General features: G+C 45.7%; 1 protein-coding gene across 1 annotated transcript in view; it reads right to left on the reverse strand.

Moving 5' to 3' along the window:
* SH3PXD2A (SH3 and PX domains 2A) overlaps positions 1-16,704 on the reverse strand; it is a 115,295-nt gene that overhangs the window by 22,770 nt on the left and 75,821 nt on the right. Inside the window, 2 exon segments of the mRNA XM_061556481.1 lie at positions 155-238; positions 1,982-2,098. Coding sequence (XP_061412465.1) covers positions 155-238; positions 1,982-2,098 — 201 coding nt within the window.

Raw genomic sequence — 16,704 nt, forward strand, 5'->3', positions numbered from 1 at the left:
CTCTTGTTAGGGTTTGCCCATCAAAATTCCTGCACACAGGCTCAACTACAGGGGGTGGGGGTGGAAGAAGCAGACCGCCAGCACGAGACGTTTGATTAGAAGCATGCAAATCGACGGGGGGGGGGGGGGGGGGGGGGGATAGCAGGAGGCGCACCTCTGCTCTGGTGCCGGTTCGTGAAGCCCCCTAGGGTCCAGCGCCGATCCAGCCTCTTCAAGTGGGGCTTTCGCCGCTTAGCCACTGACCGCGCGAGGAGGTGTCAGGGATCGAGGAGGAGGAGACAAGGAGGGGTCATGGATGGGTGGGGGAGGCAAGGGGGGTGGGGGCAGACCCGTGATGCGTGGTGGGAGGGGAGGGCGTGTGGGTGAGAGAGGAGAGGGAAAAGGGAACATCCGCGAGGTTTTGGTGAGGAACGGGAGAAAGACGTGGGCGGTCTGCTGGGCAGATTCAATCAACGCGTGGTGGGTGGGGTGTGCCCGACTGCGACCAAGCAAGTGCGGGGTGCGTGTGGGGGGGGGGGGTGCAGGGGCTTTGTGATCAAGCATCAGCGACGTGAATAATTAGGCGAGCAACATTCACAGCAGTGAAGCACAATTTGATGTGTGAAGGTTGATCAGAGCAAACAACACAATGTAGGCCGGCAACTGCCCGGTCATCTTCTTCGTCTTTCACATTCAAGCGGTCTAGTCAGACAGCCGCATCACCAGCAGCGGAGTGTATCACCGTGATCTCTCCTTCGAGTTGGTGGCTCGGGCGTTGCGTCGTTACAGGTTGTACGCTCTGTTCTGGATGACCACAGTCGCACACTGGAGAGTTTTGAAGTTTCCATTTGTGCATCAGCTATCCGCATCAGCCGCCATGGTTCGTATGGATGCAGTCAGTTTAGGGTGGACCGCGAGTTTCGTGGACGATCAAACCCAGGCATCTCCTGCGTTGGGTCTTTCACGACGAGGTGTTTGTTTGCGAGTTATTTTGAGCTCCATTCAGCTCTGCAAGCTTCATCGGGGTTGAACTGCCTGATGATGGCTGTTGTGACGACTGTAGCGGCGAAACGCCCGCGCCCGATTGTTAAACGTTGCGGATCGCCCTCCGACACGACCGGTGGTGCTGCTGAAGCAGTCACACATTGGCCACTTTATTTTTTCACGTGACAACTTTCATCAATTGGCTGTGTTGGGCGGAGGAGGGTTCTCCGAAACACATTTTGCTCCAGCGATTTGACCTAAAAATGTATTATGAATCATAATATTGGTCGAGAAAGCCTTGCGTGCCATAAAAACAAACCCCACACACTTAATGTCATTAGTTTTGCGCCAACACCAGCGCAGAATTCTCAGGATAAAATATAACGCAACAAAAATCAGTTGTTTATGCTCTCATTGTAAAGGTTATCTGTATTCACATGTGCGCACTTGTGTCATCCTGTGCACATCTTTGTTCACGCGTAACCACGATTTGAGATTATCGAAAAACAACTGGCCAAGACAAAAAAAACTATACAAACTGAAAACATAATCAATGACTTACAGTTAGAAATAATAATATTAGAAAGTTAAACGTTTAATTTGCTATGTAATCTAAAATACTAAATAGTATTTTTCAAAGAGAAGTTGATATTTTATGAATATTCAACATGGTGATCACATGTGTACAGAACATAATTATCAAGTTCACCTTCATTGTCGTGTGATACATTAAAACCCCCATATACTAAGTGAATATATATATACCACTAAATTTAATTGTGGTGCAATTGTTAGTGCACTACACCATGAACCCTGGGAACCGAGCCAGATTCTCAGCCACGGCTAACACAGAGGTCTCCACCCAGCACTGGACTGCAAACAGAGGGTCACGAATTGACACCACGACTGTAAAAAAGAAAACACAGCGTCTGCTTCTGCCGAGACCGAACTTGCCACGCCTGTGGGCATCACGCGCCGCGCGCTGGATTTGTAAAAATCCCGCTCAAGTAAAGCTCACCTTCTCCCGTCTTGCTCCCTCCGTTGGCGACGATCTCGTCCTGGGTCTCCTTCTGCGGCTCGAGAAAGGAAGCCGGCACCCAGCCCTGCTCGTCAGAGCTGCTCACGAACCACCAGCCTGTACCACCAAGCGACACGCCCGCCAAATCACATGCCAGGCACACGCCAGCCACGACCATACGTCAGAAAAACGGCACACCGATGCTTCACCAGCAAACAGCAAGGTGACCAAAAATGACTCAGGTTTGTGAAATTCTTCATGAAAATTCCTTCGCGATTACTACCTATACCGACGGTTAGCAAATGTTGTGTAATCTAACAGGTTTTTTTTTAAATTCACAAAAAGTGTACAAAGTACAATTATGTACTCGTGCAGAATTACAGTATTTATTCGAGCTGAGTGAAAAAAGGGACATTTTTAGAACTTGTTTTAAGGGCACAGCATTTTCCCCGCACACCCTGCTGCTATCGAAGTGTCAGGTGGCAGTCAAACCGAAATGTCAAACACCAGATGTAAATGATCTTTATTTGTTGTGCGATGTCGTTGTTGATCAGGCTGAGGTTATCGACTCTCCATAAAAAAGAGAAGACCCATCTTAATCATGAGCAACTGAAAGCCACATTCAAACACAGGATCTCAGCGGTGCCAGATTAGCGCTCAGACCCCTTAGCCGCTTGGCCATCTCTGATGTTTTACCCCAAAAAAATCCCAATTAAAATACGACCATTAACCTGATGAAGAACATGAAAAGGATTGACAGGACATCCAATACAATGGGATAATCTCCCAGTGTCCAATTCCTCGTGAAATGGCTAAACAAGAACTCTTCACTCTTTGATTACGGCCTGTGCGCACCCAGAGATTTGTGTCGGTGACTTACACGCAGCTGACAAGTCACACAAAGGTCTGAAATTACTGTCGTCTGTGTCTGAGTTCCGACCATTCTTCCCAAGCAAATAAGAATGCTTACAATGAACCCAACATTATTTTATGATTGTTTGTACGTGTTGACCATCACTTTTGGCTCAACGTCTACGGCTATCACTTGGCACAAAATCGTAAAGTCTAGAGCGTATATTTTGACATTATGTCCCATTATACATAAGCATATTAAATACACATAATCACCATGAATGTACTTCGCAACGATAAAAAACATTTTTTTAAAGTGCACTCAATACGTAAAAAAAAAACTCAATATTTTTCAACAATTCTGAACCGGCACAAAATTTACAATAAAAAATAAAAACAATTAACTTGAGTTTGCTTTGGGATTCGTTCCAACGTAAACGCTGAGGGGTGGGGGGGGAGGTTGGAGGGCATCCCAGGAGAGGGGGCAAAATAAACAAGGCCATGATTAGCCCCACGGAGGAGGCGGTCGTCTGTCTTAAGGCAGCCCCCACTTGTGCTCTGCTCGAGTGCGTCATCGCGTCTGGTCGCAGGTCTGCAGCGAGACTCGAGACACAATACTCCACACCCCAGTCTGACACCTTAGGCCCTGGGAGCAAGACGCCACAAACATTTGGGTCGCGCAGACACGACAGACGTGTGGAACGCACGGAGCAGACCGGCTTCTCCCGCCTATAGCAGGGGGCAGTGATTCATTGTCAAAGTGCGGCATAGGTGCTGCCCCGCCCCCCTAACCCACCACCCGCTCCTCCCTCCGCCGTTCTTGCTTGCTGAGCATGGCTAAACATGTCCAGGTTGAGGCTTCCATAAATCACTGCCCCCTTTAATGTGGGAGGGACACGTTGAGCGAGACGGCCACGAATTCTTAAGAGAGAAAACAACATTACGCGACTCAAACCATCGGTGAGAGCGATTGTGAAGGTCCGTTGAAAAGGTGGCTGGCTGCTTGAAGGTTTAAAAACAATTTGCTGCGTGTGTGCGTGTGTTGAACTTCTTTGCGCACCGTATGTAGCCAGCAAACAAAACACAATCATCAGGTCGAAAGAAACTATATGAATGCTGTATGTTTGGTGAACGTCTTTCACACAAAACGTAACGAACCGTGCTAATCAGAGGTGCGGTGTAAATCACGAGGCAGCGAATAACACAAAAACACTTCAAAACAACACAACTGTGTAAAGTAAAACAGAAAATAAATATGAAAGTAGGACCTCACCACCACTATTGAACTGTTGTGGAGTGATTAACTCAGCTTGTATGTATAAGCGAGACAGATTGTGGCATTGTAGCAGACGCATGGAGGATGGCATTGGCTGGGCGAGGCATTGATCCAGCAGTGGATGGATCACAGTTGATGACGACGGCAATGATGAGATGGGAAACACTAAAAGCACTTACAGTCAGAATCACCAAGCAACGAATGCACTATCCCATGTAGAACTGTAACGGAATATAACACTGCGTAACAAAAAAAATGTTACTGGGTAGTGTTATTTTATAATTGCTTATGCCTCAAAAGTACAGAAAATGGCTATTATTCCCCACAAACTTTGCTTTTGTGACCAGGACTTTACGTGAAGGAATGACACAACTGCACACCACGTTTTCTCATTGAAAATAGGTACATTTCAAAATATCACTGTCCTGGTCACAAAAGCAAAGTTTGTGGGGGAATAATAGTCATTTTCTGCACTTTTGAAGCATAAGCAATTAAGAAAATAACACTTACTACCCAAGAACAAAAATGGTGTTACATCGTGTTATCAACCTGTACGAGGCATATTCAATGCTCGCCCATGCTGTGTACACACACACACACACGTGCTGCTGTGTATGTGTGAAAACATCCCCCCCCCCCCATCTGCCCCTCCTCAAACTCTTTTGGAATAAAGGAAAGTATGACGCCCTGCCAGCGTTTGGGAACGCTCATCAACCGAGGCGACCACAAAACTCTCGCCAGACTGCATGCATCCCTTGAAGCTGGAAGCGTCGTCACATGACCGACTCTCTCCACAATCCCGGCGCTGTGTGTACGCTACCAACGGAGCCAGCGGCGCACCCCCCCCCCCCCCAACAGCGCTGCTAAATGCACTGCTGGGAGCCACGCGAAGCACAAAGAGCCGCTTCTTGTGTGGAGCAGCAGCAGCAGAGCCTGAACCCCTGCAACTAAAATACTCCATAACAAGCACATTTGTGCCTCACCGCCGATGCATTTCTGATGCAATTCTGTGCATATTTCAACGACCGAATCACTCAGAAATGCGGCCAGTCTCATCACTTTAATTATGTAGTGAGCCAAATTGCTTTACACTTTCTCTATCTTGCTCTTGTGTCTTTTTTTTGGTATCGTTTGTTGTTTGTGCAACTTGCTGAGCCGTCCCTACTGGACGTCTGTGATAAAAGAGATTCATAGCTCATCGGATTCCTCCCCATCCATATCAGGACTCTGATTCTGGTCTCGGAAGCGAAGCAGGGTTGAGCCTAACAACGGGTGTTCTTGGCTGCTGCAGGGTTGATGTATGCAGAATAGGACACTGAAAGCAAATCGACTGTTTTACTGCAGTCATCGATTACTTACAATTTAAGCGCAGCATATTCACAGTAAATGCCGACGATTCTTTGAGGCTAATAGCGTGAACTTTTTCGTGAAAATAAGACCGCAAAATACGAAGAATACAAACGAAAGGGAACAAATGAGACACCAACAAAATCGATTGTTCCGTTGAATCTCAACCCATGTCGCGGACATGCTGGAGGCGCATAACGAATGAAAACTTTGCTTAACAAGCTATTTTAATAGGATATATGACAACACAATTTACCACTTGGGCTTGTGATTTTTCTTTTGTTAATGGATCTCTAAATATTAAATCTTAAGCAAAGCTTGCTCTTAAACACGACTTGTAACGCACCATTAAACGCGCGGGATTTTTTTCGACCGTTGAGTTACAAGGCAGTAAAAATAATAATACTATGGCGCAAGCTGTGAGACTGACGGCAATGTTGTAGTTTTACTATTATTTAGGGTCGTGCTATCATGGCAATGAGGCCTTCAGGGGTGAAGGGGCCTGCGCTGTATTATTCTGTGATTTTATTTACGCTTTCCAGCGAAAGCGAAGGGCGTTAAACTCGTGAGTTCTGTCCACTCGTTCACGCCAAACAAATGCGCGCACTATAACCCTCATCAAGACCATCCAGTCTGAACCAAATTAGGGTTTAAAATGTGGCTATTTGGGATTTACCCCAAAGGTAAGCTGGCCAAGTTGAATCAAAAGGTTTCCCCCCAAACTTGGAGAGGCAACAACTTGAAGAAAAAAACCCGACGGCCGTGTTTACAATTATGCAAACGTATTTCCCCCCCTCGTAAGCTGCCCCTTGGGCGATCTGTGTTGCTGATTAAATATTTCTGAAGACAAATGCATGTGGGATAGCATCACATCATTCATGCACACGCATGTTGTAAATCCAACGAAACCAACTAGCAAACCTGCCAATCGTACTGTAATTTCAAAACCAAACGTTCCCAAACAATTACTAAATCTCACTTCAAAATTCCAACTGGATTATTCAGCAAATACCAGCAGAATTCCTTTACCATTTGTAGCAGACGTATTTGTTTAAACGCTGCAAGAATGCATTGTATGGCATTGTATCGCACGACAAAGGGCAGTACATACACACGTACAATGAAGACTATGCAATTATAGCTATCAATACCACAATAGGAATTAAACAATACCATCATGTGCACAATATTTGCAGTGGCAAAACAGCTCTGCTGTGAGTCAAGGATTTATTGCGTATGGTTTTAACTTTTCACCTGTTCTTTAAAGGGAGATGGTTTTAAGTTCTAACAGATGTCTCTTAATGACAGAATCTAGCAGGTGCTTGAGGGCTGATGGTCTCAAATCCCTATGTAAGCAACAACACACAATGGGCTGTTGTATAGCAATATATTTCAGTCGTTTACCAGTTGCCATTTAAAAAGCATGTCCTTTTAAAGAATCACGTGAGACACGATGCTATGTAAGAATGTCATGGTTTTAAAGTTGACAGGAATGTTGATAATGTATAAATCATGTTTATTGTGTACCATCTTACACCGTGCATTTGCATTCAGATGAATTTCTGGAAATAACATACTTAAAGATGAATAATGTTATAATAAGCAATACAAAACATTATTTATAAGCAGTGTTTGTCTTATTGACATTTAAATAATAACAATAATATAAAAATACGTACAGCCCTTTGTTAATCCACTACTGGATTAAGGCCTCCCCATGTCATGTTATTTTTGACCATACTTCACCACACTGTTCTTAGGTTTTTTCGGTAAAGTCACGTAAAAAAACCCTAAGAATATGTGCAGTCACGAAAGCTTCAAATCTAGAATTCACCACACTGGTCAGTGCAGATTGGTGAAGGTCATTTGCACTGTGGGGAGGTGGGGGGCAGAAACACCACACACACACACAGCACTGTCCTTTATTTATCCAGGAAAGTCGCACTTTCCTGTCTCTGCTTTGGAGGCCGATACTAGGCCAATCCCATGAATGAGTGTGTTTTCAATTATTTTTTATTTCGATACAACTTAGCGATGGTACAGCGAGACTTACGTATTTCCACACTTACAAATCTGGAAGATTGCTCTCAAACACCATTCCACGTGTGGCACTCATTTTAAGAGACACGGGGGGGGGGGGGACCCTATGAAAGCAAAAAAGATCAAAAAGCGTTTTTTAAAAATAAATAAGTGAGAGTGTTTTTGATCTTGGCAAGCTTCACTCAGGTGGGTGGCAGACTGGTCAATTGGACCCAGGTGGAAAGACAAGGGGAACAAAAACTCATGTGCTTACATCTCCACGATCTGCTGCCAAGCCGACAATCTTACATAGATTTCACGGAATAGCCGTGACGCACTTGGAGTCTGCAGACAGCAGGTTCAGTTCCAGCGAAGGCTGTCGGAACATGAGCCAGAATGATTTACATCGTTTCGAGCGGCAATTTGGTGACACCGAGTCGTCGCCGTGATCGTCAAGTTTATTTTGAACCAATTATTTGTTCATGTGACCCTCCGTTGGCAGTTTTGCACCAAAGCGTAGTATTACTGCCAGAACGCGTTGAGATATTGCTGCGAACAACCAGCAGCAGAAGCCGCGGCAAACAACAGAAGCAGCCTTGACACGCCGTATAACCCTTGGGGCCCAATACTTTCCACATATGAAATAAAACCCGCAAGGAATGAAAACTAACATGGAATCTCTCAAAGCATTTGTCAATAAATAGTCTGTCTAAGTTTATTAGCTTTTACATGTTGAATATTGTATTGAGAACTCCCTCCAAACTTTACGCAGAGGAGAAATGTCGCTCTTCAAAGTTACTGTAAGGAGTCCCATAATATGCTGCTGGAGAGAAATGTTTATTACATTTAGTAATGATTGTTAATCTGGAGAGCAATATCCATGGCATTTACGAATGATTTTTATCTGGAGTTTTGCCTAATTGGTAAAAAAAGGGCTGTACATTCATGCCATGATCATTTGCAAGAGTCGGTGATCTACAAACCCTTGCTGTCAAGTCAACGGAAAGTTGGATCAAATGTGCATGACCATGTTCGTCAACATGAGTAGCTATTGTCTCTCTACTGCTGGATGAAGGCCTCCGTGTACCATTGCCATCCATCACGGTCCAGCGATGCTACAATCCGTCTCACTGAAATTATATCATTGCCCCACGTCCACGTTTTGATCACGTGATCGAGTGTTATGGGTTGGTGACACTCGCAAATACATCGGGCCTAAATGTGGGCAGTGAATGGTCAGAATGGTCAAGTGGGTTTCACAGAGACCGTTCGAGTGCTTGTCCGCTCGTACGAGCACCGGTGATTTTCTGTGGAAACTCCAGTTTCCTCCAACATGAATACAACTCACTCAAATGGAACTGATAAAACATCCCAATGTGGGACCCTCCTGACAATCAGCCTTGAGACTCAGTTTTGCTTTCCTGGATGACGAAATGGCATTATGATGAATAATATTGCATGCTACAACACAAGGTAAGCAATTATTGCAAAGCGGATATCAAAATGAAGATGTTTACATGTTGACAATTATAGTATATTTACAAAATCACTTAGTGAATATATCTATATTCCTAAACTCCACATTTAAATATTATTTGGGTCTTTCGGTAAAGTCACGTAGTTAGGTTCAAAGAAAATAACAAAAAAACTACGAAGTTTCGATCGCAACACAAGCGATCGTCATCAGGAGGAATGATGACGACCGCTAGTGTTGCGATCGAAACATCGTAGTTTTTTGTTATTTTCTTTGAACCGATCTACGTGACTTTACCGAAAGACCCAAAGAATATGAATTCCTGCAGTTACGAAAGCTTTAAGTCCACATTAAAGTGCCCTTAATAAAGTATTGCCCCCATACCAGAAAGATTAGTTAGTCTGACTGCATAATTACGTGTAATTTATAGCCAACTTAACGAGGGCATGGCTGTTGTTCATAATAACCTTAAACATATGTTCTGAGCGCTGCTGTGAACCGGCTAAGACAATACATTTTTATTTTATTTAAGTTGGTTCTCGTTATTGTTAACTGTTTGACAGAGAAGTGAAAGGTGAGGTCTTGGAGCTTGACTATTTACAAGTAACAAAGAGGCAAAGGTGCAGCCCTGCAATTGCTTGCTCATGCCACTGTTGAGGAAATGGCCTCCACCAGAAAGCCCCTCCAGAGGATATGTTGCACTCTCCCACACTGGCCTGACATTGTGGAGAATGATGGGAGTACCGACACTTTACCCCGCCACAAGACTTTGATGACCTGCGAACGCTCCTGAAGGCGGTTTACGAGATTTTCACGTGGAGAGCCGAGGTTAGGTCCGGATCATTGGCCCTTGAGGATTCGCACTTCTTGTCACGTTTGCTCTCTGCTGTACAACGGTTGCACTTTCTGTCTGAGAACCTAATTATTGAGCTGCTGGGGGCCGGTAGTCACATATAAAGCGCAAAAACACACATTTAAGGGATTGAAAGAACAGCAACATTAAAATGACAGAATAAATAAACGGCTCATGTAATTGATCCACGAGGGACTGTGCTCGCAGCGTTATTGCAGTGCCATCTCCGATTAGTGTGTGTTTTAGCCATTAACAAAAAAACAATGACAGTTTGAATTACAGTATACCCAAAATGGCAACTGTTTAAAATAACATAATTTATTTCACAGGAAAAGCCTGACTGAATTTCAAAAACTCTTTCTAAAGAGGGTCCTTTCTGCATGGGGATGTTTGGCCAATATAATTATTGAGTATTTGGCTTCGTGTGGGAGGAAACCAGAGGAAACCCACCGCGTATAGGAGGCGGAGACCAAAACCAAAGACTAATATTAAGCGGGCTCAACCATTCTTGGCATCCAAGCTCATATGAGATTGGGCACAACCAGGGTTATGTTGAGGGGTGTTAGAATTCAAGAGTTGCAGGCTGGTTCTAGAATCGATTTTCTTTGTCAACACTGGGCTGAGTATAGCCACCTCTGGCGAATGGAGAGAGTAACCCAAACCCTTTTCATGCAACGTACAAAGCAAAAAAACATTGAGTCGTACACACCCACGATTCAATGCACCGATCATGAGCTTTAAGAATCAATGTTAATTGTTGGATCAACGTATCATTAAAACGCCTGGGATTTGGTCACAAAAACCATACAGTATGCTCGTATGCTTCCAATGAAACTTCATCATCATCACCATCAGCCATGATCTATCTACTGCTGGACGAAGTCCTCTCCAAGGAAGACATAAGTTAAACTCACATGAAGCTTCCATACAATAAAACAAAACTGCACTTTCACGTACAAATAGACATAAAGAATCCACCAGTGCCCTATATTGTGCAAAGCTCCTTAGGATTTCCCCTGGGGCATCTCTGCAAAATGAACACAAAACTTACTATGGGAAGAGTCAATGCTCCGTATATAAATTCCATATACTACACTGTACAGTCAAAACGTATTACGTTTATTTTTATTAAAATGTTTCCCTTGCTACTGCAGTAGCGGGGGGTGGTATTAATCGGCTCTGCATCGGAATTACATTCCCAGACTGAATTATTTTCCATGAGATCAAATGGGAAAAATGCACTCCCGCAAATGCTTTCAGGGCATCACCAGGAATTTGCTCCATTGCAAGACTTGCAATGAGGAAATGTCTATCCAGGCAATGCAGCACGTGTATTCATTTTCCGTGCATACAGTCTGGTATGCGGTAGTTGGGTTCCTGAAGAACACCGCGTTATGGAAAAATCGGGTCATTCTGCAGTTCAGCAAGACTGAATCCGTAATTGCGGTGCAGCGTGCGTTTCAACGGCGTTTTGGCATTGATCCGCCAATGTCAAAGAGCACGGTGGCACAAAAGACCGTGTTTTTGTGCCACCATTAGCGACTAATTTGGATGACCTCAAAAACAGAATCACGGCAACGGTGACTTCAGTGGAAGAAGACACGTTGAGAGGCGTTTGGGATGAATTCAACTATGGTCTCGATGTTGTCCATACAGCAGGTGGAAGACACATAGAGCATTTATTTATAAAATGCTCTATGTGTACTAAATTCACTGTCTTCTCCGTCTTTAAGCACCGGTAATTCTCCCAGTCTCTTGTTTTCCCATGACGTTTTCAAGATATAGTACTCATATATTTTCTTCATGTACCTGCTGCTATGCATAATACATTTAAGTTACTCATCTAAGCATATGTCCATCACATTTTATTGCACCACTTCGCTTGTTATTCTAATTGCCACACAACTACAGCGGGGCACGTATAGTAATTCAGGTATATAGCGTGACTAAACTACGGCCAAGGACTGTATAATCTTTAATCTAAATTTAACTTCTTTCGCACCATACGTAGCCAACCGTGCTAATCGGATCTAAATGTAATGTGTAGTGCAGACCCTGTCCAAATCTCCATGAATGCCCCCAATCGCACCAGATCTCCGAAGCTAAGTAGAGTTGAGTCAGGCTCGTACTTTCAGCGTAGACCACATGCGGATGTCAGTTGTTCGAGACCTGAGCTGCAATGTTACCTGAATATGGCAGTGCAGCAATGGCTTCTTGACATTCAGTGCGGATCTTTGGCTGTTATCCCCTCATTTGTGTGGAATTTTCTCCAGGTACTCCACATTATTATCACCTGCCATCCACTCTTTGGAGCAAAAGGCCAAATATTCCAGTGTAGCAGGACACACAAAATAGTCACCTTGATGCTCAACGAGGCTTGCGTGGGTAAATAAAAGGCGCCATCATTATTCTTCCAACGTGGCAGGAATGTGCATTAATGGTCAAACGTATCACTTACCCGTGAGATTCGAGGCCATGCTTTATTTACGTACCGCCGATGCGATGACGCAATCCTATTAATTATTACCGATGGGACCGCCCGTAATGCACTGGCCGCGCGCCCTAAACGAGGGAGCATTAATTGGCAAGTAATGATCCGAATGGAAGTCCCATGATGCGCATTTGTTGATTTTTTCCAGTCACGGTTGTTTATTCTATGGCCATACCGTGGTGGTACGAGGCAAGGGATGTGTGTACACCATAGGATCGTGTAAACACATCAGTAAAAATATCAATAAACATGTGAGAGGCTTGGCTCCGTCTCGCCATCGCGGGCACGCGCACAGGAAAGGCTACGTTGCACAACAAAGAGGGCATCGTCTTTGTGCTATGTCCGGTTCTCCGCTTAAAAACAGAACTGAGGACAAGCGCATTTGCAAATGCACCTGTGGTCCGTGTGACGGCGATGACATTTCGATGAGTCAATGCAGCAACGCGGTTTTGAAATGTGTCGTAATTCAGCTGTCCGCCCATAGGGGTCTCTTGCGAGCAGTCACAACCAACCATTAAAAGTCACTGCCCACTCTCCAGGGTCAGGTCACACGTAAATCTCAAAAAGCAAAAACTTGCAATTTGGAGACGGGATTTATTTTTTTCGTGCTGGTATTTTGTTTGTTGTTCGTCCTAGTACGACTTAACTATGAGCGGAACGACGGACTTATTTCAACAAATGAATACGGTCGATGGAGGCGAAGAATACTGTAACACGAGAAAAGTTCAATCGAGGTTTTTTAAAATAATAAATAATGTTATCCTCGACAGCGTGCTCTGCGCAAAAAGGGCAATATATAAGCTTGGTTCGCATGCCTGTGCAGGTGTGGCTCTCACTGCTATTACCTCGCGCCCTTCAATTACATTGTTTAATTTAACACCCTTAAGAGGATCAGGCTGACGTGCTCAAACTCGCCTGTCCACTCATTAGAGCGCACAGTTTAACACACACCTCGGCTGAAAACTGAAAGCGCGTAGAATATGGAGTATGCCACGACAGTGTTATTTTTATAAAACGCTGTGTTTTTTTCAAGGGATTTTAACACGTGTATTACTTTTAACGCTCTTCTGTTGTACACATTGGAAAGGTAATTTAACAACAACAACAATAATAGTGAAATGTCAATAATTCACCCAGAAAGGCCCCACTGGATTTCAAGACAACTTTACAGGAGGGGTCCAACGGTGGAGAATGTTTCACCAAAGGGCATGAATGAGAGTTTGGGCTTCATGTGGGAGGAAAGTGGAGAACCCCCACGACACAAACGAGAAGGTGAAAAACATTCGGCAACGCAGCCATCTCCCGGGCCAACTCGCAGAATCCAATGTCAGCATAAGAGGAGGAGAGCGTTTTTTGACGAGCCCCTCTGCGCGATGACGTTTTTGGGCTGAGGCCTCGTGTCGTTCGGAACGATGTCCGACGTTTTGCTCCACGCCCTCGAGGAGAGCTCCCCGTCGGAGCGAAACGTCGGGCAATGGAGCCGAACAACGCGCGGCGGGTGAACTCGCGCGGCCAGATTTCCCGCAAGTCGACGGGTGGCGACGAGCGAGGCCTTGCATTTCGATGTAAAGCTTCTTTCGTGACTGCAGGGATTCATCTTCTTGGCTCTTTCGGTAAAGTCACGTAGAAGGGAAATAATAAAATAATAAAAATAAAACATAATAAAATAATTCTCACGACGTTTCGGCCACAACGCAAGCAGCCGTCCTCACGTGAAGACCAGGTCTGTCGGGGAGACATTCAGACGCTGTCTCCCCGACAGACCTGGTCTTCACCTGAGGACGGCTGCTTGCGTTGTGGCCGAAACGTCGTGAGAATTATTTTATGTTTTATTTTTATTATTTTATTATTTCCCTTCTACATGACTTTACCGAAAGAACCAAGAAGACAAGACCTTGCACTCGAAGTAAGTGGCATTCATCACGATTGCTGGATTTCAACGTCTTTGTTTGGCTTAAATGCTCTGGAAATTGAGACACCCAAATGTCCTCAGAAAGAAACCCGCAAATGGGGATTACGCTCAGTCCAAGTGAAGGCTGCGGAGGGCACTTGGAAGCTTTATGGTTTCCTGCAGAGTATCATAAAGCTATAAAAACACTCGTCCATTTGCTTCGATAGAGGCGTTTACAGCAGGCCGGGAGGGAAAATGTACTTGCTCAAGCAGAATCATAGAGAAATAAATACAATCAGGCCGGGTCCGATAAACAATAAGAGGGGTGAAGGGTTTAGTGGGGGAAACACTCCCAGAGCATTTGTCTCTGTCAGCTCTTTCGTCGGGTTTTTGCTGCCCTCCGGAATGTTTTATTCGCTTTTTTTCTCTCTCTCCCGCCCCCCCCCCCCCCCAGAAAAAAAAAACCCCAACAAAAACTCTCTTCTGACTAAGAAAACACGAACTGTCCCATCCGAGCTGCACCGCACCCCGGCCTGCCCTGCCCGCACCCGCACGACGACGTTAGTCCGCTATCTTTGTTAAGTTTCTGCACCCACTACTCACGACGGGAAGACATCCACGGCGAAGCACGCAGCAACGTCGGGACCCACCGCCGGGAGAAACGTGACACTTTTTGAAAAACGACCGCGGATCTTCGAGATTTTTTTTTTGCTGCTAAATCCCGACGCTGTTATTGTCCTCGCGCGAGACAGCGCTGTTCTTCGTCACGGGCTGCAAGGGGATACTTAATGTCCGACTTTGACAAGAGGCTCCAGTTTAACGCCTCGTCTGAGGGTGATGCCATGGCGTACCGCTTACACCGCGCTGGATTACGATGCAAAGGTCACCGTGTTCCCGACCTCCCGGGGCGGCAGTTGAAGCAATCGACAAGTTTCTTAAATAACCCTCGGTCCATTTACCTCGGCCGTATCAATGGATTACCTGCGCAGTTAATCGATCGGCAAATTGCGCGCAGCGTTGTAAATTTTGGGTACCCCCGTTCTCTCCTCCTCCTACCCCACCCCCGCTTTTCCAAGCCGTCCGACTAACGCGGAACATTCGGCCGAAATACCCCCGGAGAGGGGGCTCCCTAGAGCTCCTGTTGGAGAGCCTCTAAAGAGCTCCCCCCCTCTCTCGTGGAGGAAGGCCTTTGGTGGCCAGCAGCGGCGCAAGCACGACATTGCACCCTCCCGTACCTCTTCCCCAGCACTGGATGAGCTGCGGTGCGGAGGGGAGGATGCCTCTGTAGCAGTTAAGCAGCGATGCACCTGCGCAGCCCAGGATGAGGGCCGCCACGTTCGTGGGATTTATCGGACCGTACTTCACCACGCTGACCAGTGCGGATGGGTGAAAGCGAGGAGCACAGACGTGGGAGACAGGAGTAGAGGACATTTCGTTGCACCGCTGCTGTGCAGCACTGCGGAGCTCTAGGTCAACCTATCTGTGCATCCACGAAATGCTTAGGCCCAAAGCCTTCTTAGCATCCGAGATTCTGACGAGAGCTGGCGCATTCAGGAATGATTTGGCAACAGGCAAGCTGGTACCATTCGCAAGGTTATTGCTCGTGGCATTAAATAACACTGCGGGTAACAACCTTGCAGGATTATTTGTTTTGTTTTTATGAAACCCACACACGACAAGGGCCCGGGCCCAACTCAGCTTCCGAGAGATGACGAGACCAGTGAGATGCTTCCAGCTGCTTCCAGCTTGCTTCGTTTGAATTCGTCTCATTTCTTGGCTGTGCAGATTTTTTATTACTGGTACATTTTCCCAAGCTTCCCATTCCCTCCTTTTATGTAATGTTTCCGAACGGGTCTGCGTCGCATCCAATAAACGTGACGCCCGTTCGGGCGCGAGTGTGGACGCTGCACCGCGCGTGATTGAACGTGCGCGCAGGGTTTTGTGGCGTGCTGTGACCATTGTCAAAAGGCATTGGGCATAGTGAGTGGGTGGGTGCTCTTATAAAAATAAACGCGTACCGGTATGTTTACAATGTGCTCGCATACCCGGTGGATTCAGCCCCGGCGCAACCGGGGGTTAGCACACCGAATCCAGAGGTCGTTGGTTCGATTTCCCGAGGTGGCGGTTGACACAATGGTGTAAGTTGGTGAAGTCACCCCACCACCTCTGTCCACCCAGCGGAGTATAAAGGGTACAGCCACTGTTCAATGATTGGAAGGTCACGCGCGGTGGTACGGTAATTGGTTTAGCCAGCGTAGAAGAGTAGGCCATCTACCCTTTAGAAGGGGCCCTTCTCTAGAGCTGCCTATCAACAGCATTGGCATGAGTTAGAAATCGCAAAGCTGCACCTTTACTTTTTTTTATTACAGTATCCAGAGAAAAGGAGAAATTCCTGAAATATCCCAAGCGTTGCTGCCCAATAGGAATGTTTGTATTCCTTCGAGGTTATTAAATTATTTACTCTTAAAGCAATCTGTTAAAGTGGACATCTTGTCTGGTCGACCCTGCAGTGTTAAGTTA

The sequence above is a fragment of the Lethenteron reissneri genome, chromosome 22 (assembly GCF_015708825.2).
Source record: "Lethenteron reissneri isolate LAM-NWPU_2019-01 chromosome 22, ASM1570882v1, whole genome shotgun sequence".
Lineage (NCBI taxonomy): Eukaryota > Metazoa > Chordata > Hyperoartia > Petromyzontiformes > Petromyzontidae > Lethenteron > Lethenteron reissneri.